General features: G+C 31.6%; 1 protein-coding gene across 4 annotated transcripts in view; it reads left to right on the forward strand.

Annotated features, from left to right (window-relative positions):
* LOC106105591 (probable protein phosphatase 2C T23F11.1) overlaps nt 1-6,628 on the forward strand; it is a 12,324-nt gene extending 5,696 nt beyond the window's left edge. For 2 of the 4 annotated variants that reach the window (XM_013285989.1, XM_013285992.1), the window contains exons 5-8: nt 850-1,030; nt 1,479-1,570; nt 2,005-2,178; nt 6,066-6,628. In XM_013285989.1, coding sequence (XP_013141443.1) covers nt 850-1,030; nt 1,479-1,570; nt 2,005-2,178; nt 6,066-6,155 — 537 coding nt within the window. In that variant the 3' untranslated portion in view covers nt 6,156-6,628. Of the gene's footprint in view, nt 1-849; nt 1,031-1,478; nt 1,571-2,004; nt 2,179-3,920; nt 4,167-6,065 lie in introns of those variants that run through there. The other 2 variants (XM_013285990.1, XM_013285991.1) reach the window with 2 other exon arrangements.
* Nucleotides 6,629-10,000: the final 3,372 nt, after the last annotated feature.

The following is a 10,000-nucleotide window of genomic DNA, read 5'->3' on the forward strand; positions in this document are numbered from 1 at the left end:
TCAGATCATATGACAGGGCGAAGTCGTAGACAGATCTCCCCGCATGATCAGTGGTACGAGAGCCGAGCCATTCGGTATGGTGGGCATTGAATGTCTTGTTAATATTGTGACTTATGTTCGCGGATTATAGTCATATGACTATAGAAATATTAATATACAATATGTTATGCTTATGAAATGCATTCTTTAGCAATAAATACTAGTTACTTATACCAATAGTAATATGGTACATGTTTATAGTGAAATGTTTACGTCTATAATATCAATCAGCAGTAGTCAAAGTGTTAAAACTTGGGATTGTTCCCAACCGTCGACCTCACGTGAGAATAAGTTTCATCCGTCCCACCTTTTAGTCTCAATATCACCAATAAGGTGACAGATAGAACTGTTATGAAATAAAATAAGTACCAACCGTCACCTCGACGCAAACGTGCGGACAGAGCGGGGTGACGGTTGGGAATAAACCAAAACTTAACTTTTGTCACTGTTAATCTTAACAGAGTTTAACTATATTTTGTTGTAATACAGAGAGTGTAATTTATGTTTAATTTTTTAACTATCTTTGAGTTTAATTTATTTGACTCCTGTTTATGGGTCCATTTGTATTTGACGGTTGAATATGTTTTGTTAAGTAGGGTGTTCTTCTCGGAATGTGCAAAACACAGTTCATTGACTTTTTAACTAGTACACCTTTATTCCCATAAAATTAAAAAAAATAATAAGATGCCTGTTACTCAGTGATATAGTAAATTTATAAAGGTGAAAGAAAGTTTGAAATCGAGCCAGTAGTTTTAAAATTATTTCAATACATACAAAAATACAAATCTTTCTTCTTTTTAATATTTTCAGGTGGAGGTATTATCATATGACCACAAGCCTAATAACGAGGAGGAGCTCCGCAGGATCACAGCTGGTGGAGGCTGGGTTCAGCTCAACCGAGTGAATGGTAACCTTGCTCTGTCCAGAGCACTCGGAGATTATGTCTTCAAGAGGAACTATAGATTGACCGCTCAGGAACAAGTTGTCACTGGTAAGTTTTGTGAAGAAAATAGATTTTTTTAGCCTAATTTATGATGTACTAGCTGTTCCCGTGCCTCTTTATCCTCTTGAAATTATATAATATATTTATTTTATTGTGTATATTTGTCAAATTGTCAATTGTAAATGTCAAAATGACTGTTTCCATAATAACCTTGCTTCTTAAATGTTGGCAGCTTGTATTTTATGATCCCTTTCCCACATGAAGGATTTTTTTCCAATTTATTTACTCCTTTATTTTAATAGCGTGAAAATATAAAGCCTATAGCGTTGCGTCAGTATAGGATTTTTTTTTTTAAAGAAAGAATTATTTAAAGATATGCTATGGTTGCTGAAATCTTACTCCATAAAATAGTCTGTGTTTACAATTTTTTTTATTAGTATAGAAGTATATATTGATGGAACAGTATTTAAAACTTTTATTTTTTTTCATATTTCAGCATACCCAGATGTGATTGTACGACCATTGACTGAAGACTGGGAGTTTATTGTTATTGCATGTGATGGTATTTGGGAGGTCCTGTCAAATGATGTGAGTTTTTTAATAGTATATTTTTTTTTATTATTTTCGATTCTTAATTTTTCAATTATATTTTTTTTGTTCTAATTTTTTTTTAATAATAATAATAAAGATTCTTTATTGTCAATCATTGATTGAAGGATCAATATTACTTTGGCTCCTTAACTAGGAATTCCTGTGTTTAAGGAGCCAATGCCTTCCCTTTCAGTTACCTTTTAACAACAAAAAAAAATAAAAAAAAGTTTAGTATCGCATGAAACCATATTGAATATCTTTGTTTCAATTATACTTTCTTTGTATTGCAGTTGTATTTTTGTTTTCCAATTTATTTCTTATTAATTACATTTTTTCAACATTCAATATCAACTATATTATTTGTTTTTAAAAATGTTTTTTTTTTTTAATTTATTTTTAAATGATGATTTGTCTATTTGTTCGTGTGTCAGGAGGTGTTGTCGTTCTGCCGCGCGCGGCTGCTGAGCGGCTGGGCGCCGGCGGCGGTGTGCGAGGCGCTGATGCAGCGCTGCCTGGCGCCCAACTGCGCCACCGGCGGCCTCGGCTGCGACAACATGACCGTGCTGCTGCTCTGTCTCCTCCCCTTCCCCAGGATAGATGCCATCGTGAGTTCTCTGCCCATACACTGATAGGACACGATGTTATACAATAACGTACCAAACGAACAAGCGGCCACCTTAAGTTAATATGGCGCAATAGGGAATATGCATGTATTTTTTTTTCTTTTTTTAAACGATTCTACTTGTTATAAAATAACCACAAAAAAAAATTGACGCCAAAATATTCAACCATTGAGTTAAAAATAATAAAATAAAATTACGACCATTTTCGAGCGACTAAAACGCGACCGGAGTTGTCATGAGACGATTGACGTCAATCGTCTATTCCATTCATAACTTACGCTCAGATGTCACTTCGACGTTAAACACAACAAAGTTTCTCAAGGTCAAAAAGTCAAAAATCGATTCATTTTTATTATTCCTGGTACAAATAAGTGATATTTAATAATTCTATTCATTATTTTTTTATGTTAAAGTTGGTTTTCATATAGTGTTTACAGTAAAATACTTAAAGAGTGTATTTCTATATAAACTAACGTAAATGAACTGTGTATTGTCTACACAGCGACGCCATATTAGATAAGCCACTTGCCTCGACCAATAGTATGCGTTTTAGAACTTGGCGAGGGAATTTGAAAAAAAGACACTTTTTAATGATTTAATTTTGCCCCTAACTCACATTGTATATTTAAAAAAAATCATTGCAGAACTGTTTTTATAGTAATAATGTATACTTAAATTTTTTTTTGGTACAATTTGGCGTCATATGCATATTGCCCATTGCAGGTGACGGAGGAGACGCACATAAAGAGGATATTTCCCCTTCCTATGCGTCTCCACCGTCACCCACTTTTTCATCCAATCCTTTTCTTATAAAAAAAGGTGGTACGGGAAAAGGACTAAAATTGGACCTCCGGCACTGGATAGGATATTTAGTGTTTATATCAAGAGCCTCAGTGGCTCAGGGGTTAGGCACTTGACTTATAATCGACAGGTCTTGGGTTCGAATCCCGCTGTACCAATGTGATTTTTAAATTTGATATGTACGTTATATGACATTCTTAAGGTGGAGGAAAACATCTTTATACAACACATATCTAAGAAATTCAAAGATATCTCTAAAATCGGTGTTAACTATGTCCCAATCACCACCTAACTTAGATAGGATAGGAGCCCCCCAGTGGGGATGTATAGAGTTACCTGGTGATGATTATTTCTGATGGTTATAGTTGGTGGTGGTGAGTTTTATAAAAAGTGGAGACCGAAGAATGTATGTATGGATTGTATGTAAGAGGATATGCTTGAAGGGAGTGGATTCAGATGACGGCTGATTGAAATGTATGGAAGGACAACTGTGCTGACCCTGTATAAGAGCAAGTTGTTGAAGAGTTTTCTGATAATAACTTAACTGTCAATAAGTGTTAAGCTGTCATTTTCAAATAATTGCTTATCCATTAAACAGATCTGTGTTTCTATCGCACTTGCGGGTTAAGTGGTTAAGAAATTAGCCACTTAAGGCCTGTCCCACCACTGGCTGATACTGCCTCAGATAGCTTAAAAATGACGTGACTGTCAGATAAGGGAACAAATTCCATAACATATTTTACACATTTGATTGTTATCAGATAATTTACAATTTGGTGGGACATGCCTCTAGTGTTTGTGATTGTATATGTGTTGATTGATACCTTGCTTTTTTAACTATAGTAATTTGGTTTTAAATATATATAAAATAGTGGGAAAATGTAGTAAAAAATATGTTTGTAAATATAAATATAATTTTGCAGTCCGCTTATACCTGTTTCGAGTCGTCTCGGCCTAGCCAAGTCTGGATGATGTCGCCGCGACGATTCTGTTAACTAAATAATAACATATTTATATTAAACTATAGTCACACTATTTCATTACTTTTTGGGGGTAGTTGGAAAAATATGCATATACAAAATTGCTTATCATTAAAACGAATGCATGAAAAATGAATGTAATTTTAGTAGTTTTTCTTTTAAATAAAAATAAGAAAGAAAGAAAAAATTTGAAAAATCATTTTATAAAAATATTGCGGATTGAAAATTTCAGGCGCTTATTTTAAAAAATATTAATTTTAACTCTGTAAATTTTACGTTATTGTTATTTTTGTCCATTAATAGTGTGATTATGGCCTAATTTGTCCATACAATTTCCCCTGTGAACTGTGATAGTGCGTCCAAAGACTTATTGAAGCCGATTGCACAGTGTTGTGTGAAAATTTGCATGTGCTTTTAAATTCTGCTTGTGTTGTTTTATAAATGCTTTTTAAACTATTCATTTCAAAGCATAATATTGAATGTAGTCCTGCAAACTTATTTGGCCCTTAAGTGGCGCTGTTATCGCTATTATATTAAAAAAAATGCAACGTTCTATTAAAAAAAAAATTGCTTATGCATACGCAAAACAAGATACAACTCTACTTGTTGTCATTATTAGGGTCCGTTCAGACTGACCTGCGTAGAGCAAAGCAGATTTTTTATCATAAAATTTAAGTTTTATGTGATTGTAACTAGGTTCAATTTTACTTTGCACGTCGAAAATAAAATTAAACCTTGTTTCAATAACCTTAATAATTGCGATAATATGCTCTACTTTACGTCCCCGTCTGTGTACAGACCCTTAGGCATTCCGTGTACTTTAGTTTTTATTTGCTCCGGGCCATGTAAGTTTGCACTATAGGCCAAATATTGAAACAAACACTTCATAAGCTCCGCTTACAATCTGACGAACGTCAGTTTTAATGCAGTTTGGATTTTGTGGTTTTATTATTAAAAAACCCTGTTACATATTAAAATGTTTCTGTATTTGGCCTTAAGACAATTTAAAATGGCTTTTTCTATGAAATTTCATGTTTTTTACTACCCCTTTTAAATATTATTTTGAGTTTATTACATTGAAATTTGTATTGACACATGCTGTCTCTTTTTTCTGCAAATTAACTAAAAGAGATGGATGTATCAATGCTTAATTTCGATGTCATTTAGTTGCAATTTTGTATAGATTTGAAATACAAAAGTTTGAAATTTCTAGTGCAATCGGCTTTTTTCCTGTATATCGTTAATATATTTTAGTAATTTAATTTTTTTGTTTAGTAAATTTAAATTTAAATTGACTATATTTAATTAACATTTTAGATTCGATGAAACCGAAAGTGCCATATTGAGATTGTAGTTTTTTTTAAAGAATTAAAAAAATTAATGTTTACAAAAATATGTATTTAGGCTTATTTTCAACTTGAAGATTGTTTTTTTTAAATACATTTTTTTACTATTATTCCTCTAATAGTAGAACTGTGAAAAAAGATACTATTTATTTAAAAAAAGAGTAAAAATTGAAAGTGAATTTTTAACAAAATTTTTGTGCAAACAAAAAATAAAAAAAAAAATTAGCAAAATTCATAACAGTGATTTTACATGGCTATCTGTTTATGTATAGCTTTCTTATATATGCTTTATAATTAAATATAAATGTTTTTTTTATTTATATACTTATGTAAATTGCATGTTGCTGCATGTTTTTGATTGTTTTTTGCGATTTCATTATAACCGGCTTTGGTTTGTTTTTGTACTCACTATGTGTTCGCATGCAAATAAATTGTTTACAGAGTCCAATGGTTTTTATTTATTTTCTATTGTTATAGAATTATGGGATATTTTTAATAAAACTAATAAAAAATAGAAAAACGGTAAAGATTATTTCAATTTGACGTTCCAGTAATGGTTTGTTCTTAAATGATTATAAAAAAATCTCTCTACGGTTTTTTTTTATTTTTCAAAATTTTGTCTTTTTTTGTAAATTCAAGATTTTTTTTGTGTTTTTTTTTGCAAATAACGTAAGTCCTATTAATATTATATGATAATTGGTAGTTTTTAGGTCGGAATTGATATTTGACTATGGCATTACAGGAGACTGTACCAGCGGAACAACTTCTAAATAATAAGTTTATGACGAACGAGGATTTGCTTTATATGGAAGAGGAAGAAGACCTTAAATGAAAAATACGATGTTTTCATTGTAAATGTATGTAAATAAAATAGGATTACGGCTTTGAAAGTCGTAAAGTTTAGAATTTTGGGGGTAGACGAAAAAAGTTCCTGAAGATGGTGAAAAAATTAGCTCTGTATCGTGTGATTTTAGATTTTTTTTCACTTAACGGCTAGTCGTGAAGCTAAATGCAGGTGTAAGCCTTTTTTCCACTGATGACAACTTGTACAGAATTATAAGAGTGCAGATTTGCGATTAGCTGCTAAGTGAAAAAGGATATTAGTTGTTTGTATATTGTGGTTTCTTTAAGTTACCTTGGAACTTGATACAAATTGCTATCTCATTTTATTTCTTTAAAAAAAAACAACGATACTTTTTTTGTACTTTTTAGACTGTGGCAATTCAGGAGTGTCTAGTTTTAACATGGCAATATTTTTTTTATTGAAAATGTCTAAATTGGAATGAGGATTATTTTTTTATTATTGTTAATTTACACTAAACATTTTTTTCTATTTTATTATTCATTTTTGGAAGATTTATTTTGAAAGATATATTATTTTAATTTTACAATTATTTTTACATATTTTATTGTTATTTTTATTCTTGAAATCTTTTATTTTAAATATTTTAAACGCATTTACGAGTGTTTCTTATACTTTCTGTTTCATGTTATTGATTTCTATATTGGAATGTATGTTAAAATTGTATTTATTTGATTTATTACACTTCAAATAGAGTAACTAATGGACGTGTGCCAACCATTCATGTCAGGGGTATAAAATCGAAGTTAAATTTCAAAAATCTGTTTTTAAAAACATATTTCAGCAGTATCTACAATTAAATAATGTAATTTATTGGTCTACTAAGCAAAAAAAAAAATAGTGAGTATTACAACATGTCTATTATTTTAATTTAAAATTAAAAATAATTGATTTAGTAAATTGAAAAAGATTTGATACCCCTGACTTTTTAAAGTTCAGAGTAGTCCATATAATTTTCAGTGTCATTTAAGAATTCCACAACATGTACTGTTTTTTACCTTATTAAAACTGAGTGTAAAATATTATTTCATTGGTCTGTATTTACAATGAAAAAAAAAATTGTACAGTTCCGAATATATACGATGGTTATTCGGAGTTCCATTCCAGTTAAAAAGGATTTAGATGAGATAATATAAAAGAGAAGGGAATAGTAAAGAGGGAGAGAGTAAAAGAGAAGGTACAACGCAGAGAGGTTAATCAAACAAAATTAGAACGAAGGTAACAGAAGTTTCTAGATACAAATATTAAGTTAATCATAAATAAATAAATAAAATAACATTTAATCCTTAAAAACACAACCAGAAATAACAAAAGAAAAACATATATGACATAGTAATTAAGTAGGGAAAAAAAATAAATAAAAAATTATAAGTATTGTGATGTTGACCGTATTGAGTCTACGCTCAGCTTTGAATGCTGGGTGCTACTCAATGATTCACCCAGCGCTGGTCTTCCGCGAGAACCCTGAGATCACCCGCATGCCAGCAGCGGTGGATAGGCAGAGATTATAAATTTAAATACGTTTACAAAATAAAAAAAATAATCCGTACAGAAACATGTTGCAAAAGACAATGCATTATCAGAATTCTGCCTCTGTACTTCTGGATGGTATTATTTTTAAAAGTCCCCGATAACATTTTTTTAATAGAACAAAAGATGCATAGAGTTTAATCTACTTTTTAAAATTGATATAAATATTAGAAGATTACCAACGAATTATTAAAATATATTGTGTATTGTATTGTAGAAATTACTATTTGCCGCTTTGTAATTTTTTTTTGGTAAAATGAAACAAAAACGTCGATTCCGTGCCTTTAAGACTAGTTTTAGAGTGTGAATATTTTAATATCGTTTTGTCTATATTATTTTTTCTAATTAAATTAGAAACTGAGAAACGATTGTAAAATTTTATCGACATCTCTGTTGAAAATTTCACTACTTTTTCATTTTTTTTTTATTTAAATTTCTGCCGTTATAAGCTTATGTGTGGTTTAGTAATTTAAATAAACAAGGTAAATATTAATGTAAATCTTGGGTAAATTATATTAGTGAGATATTTTAGTATTTAGACCTTTCTTAACACGTTGGATGCCATTACGAAGACCCGAATGCGTTAGTAAAACCAATATTCCGTGTCAAAATATATGGCGACCTTTAAGGTAGGTCTAAATATAGTATCAGCACGTGTGTATAATAATAAAATACATTTGAAAAATAAAAAAAATGTGTTCCAAATATGAAGTGTGAATAGGAAATTGTTTTACCTTTTTTTGGATAAAAAAATATGTTTTATCCAAAAAAAAAGTAAAACAATTTGTTAGGGTACAGACCTAAAAGGATATCTGTCCCGGTAGGCGTAAGTTGAAAAAAAGAGCTCACTAGCGCCGCCTATTAATGTCAAAAAGCTATCACAAGATCTTTGTTGTATAGCCATATATGTAAATTTATTTTGAATTTACAATCTTTTGATTAGTTCAGATTTTAATGCACCTTTTGTTAATAGTCTATCGTTATTAGTTAGAAAATGTTCTAACGCAACTATTCGAGTAATGACTCCAAAAATTAAACAAAAAATAATTGTTTTATCAGGGGCGGAGTTATGCCGTAACACACATAAAAAACATGATTCTTCCATCCTTTTTGAGTACCTCTTTTTGGGAAGTCGGTCAAAAATTGGCGACAAATAAATGCCACAATATTATTGTTTATAGCCTGTCCATTTATATAGGTCAGTGACTAGCTATCCTGCCTATCTCTCTCTCTCTCTCTCCGGATCGTTTACTCCTTCTTGAGGGTCGCGACCACTCTCATTGACAATCTCTTGAAGAGTGTTTCTCCACTGCTATCACCGGAACAGATATCCTTAAATACATATCTTACAGAAATCATACATGTAAGGATATCGCTTCATCTAGCAATACTATGTTGTGACATGTCTGTAAATTCACTAGTCAAGTTATTGTGTTAGTTGTATGTGTACAGTTATATGTTGGAATTAAAATATACATAGAAATACGTTATTTTATTTTTATACTCTGGAGTACGGTTCGTAAAGACAGAATAAATAATGGCCATTGGGTTACAGATTCAAAAAATATATAGGACAAGCATAGTAGACTTCATTTGAAACATTTTTGTATCTCACTAACGCTATCTGGTGTCAATCGCTGAGAAGCGTCTCGGCGTGTGAAAATATTGAGATACGAGCTGTTGCCCGCGACTTCGTACGCGTGGTATTAGAAAACATACAAAAAGCTAAGTATCCCTCGGGAACCGGACATTTCTTGGGGATGAAGCTTATCCATGTGTACTCCAGACTTTGTTTTATATCTATGCCAAATTTTAATAAGATATGTTGAACCGTTGCAGAATGATCGAGTAAACATTAAAAAACTAAATTAATCCCACGGGAACCGTAACTATTCCAGGGATAAAAAGTAGCCTATGTGTTCTTCCTGACTATGCTCTAAACCTGTGCCAAATTTCATGGAGATCCGTTTTTTTTTTTTTATAATACGAGGTTGCAAACGAGCAAGCGTGACCTGAATCCACCGAAATGGAAAGCGACCGCTGCCCATAAACATCCGCTATTGTAGATGCCTTGCCTACCCTAATTGACGGAGGAGGAGACGCACATAAAGAGGACATTTCCCCTTCCTATGCATCTCCTTCACCGTCCAATCCACTTTTTCCTCCTATCCTTTCCTCTTAAGAAAAGGGTGGAAAGGAAAAGGGACTAAAATTAGGCCTCCGGCACCATACTCATCAGACGAAACGCGGAGTTGCTTCCACTTCACGCCTGTTTTCTGTGTGGT

Source organism: Papilio polytes, unplaced genomic scaffold (genome assembly GCF_000836215.1).
Source record: "Papilio polytes unplaced genomic scaffold, Ppol_1.0 DF822845.1, whole genome shotgun sequence".
Taxonomy (NCBI): Eukaryota; Metazoa; Arthropoda; class Insecta; order Lepidoptera; family Papilionidae; genus Papilio; species Papilio polytes.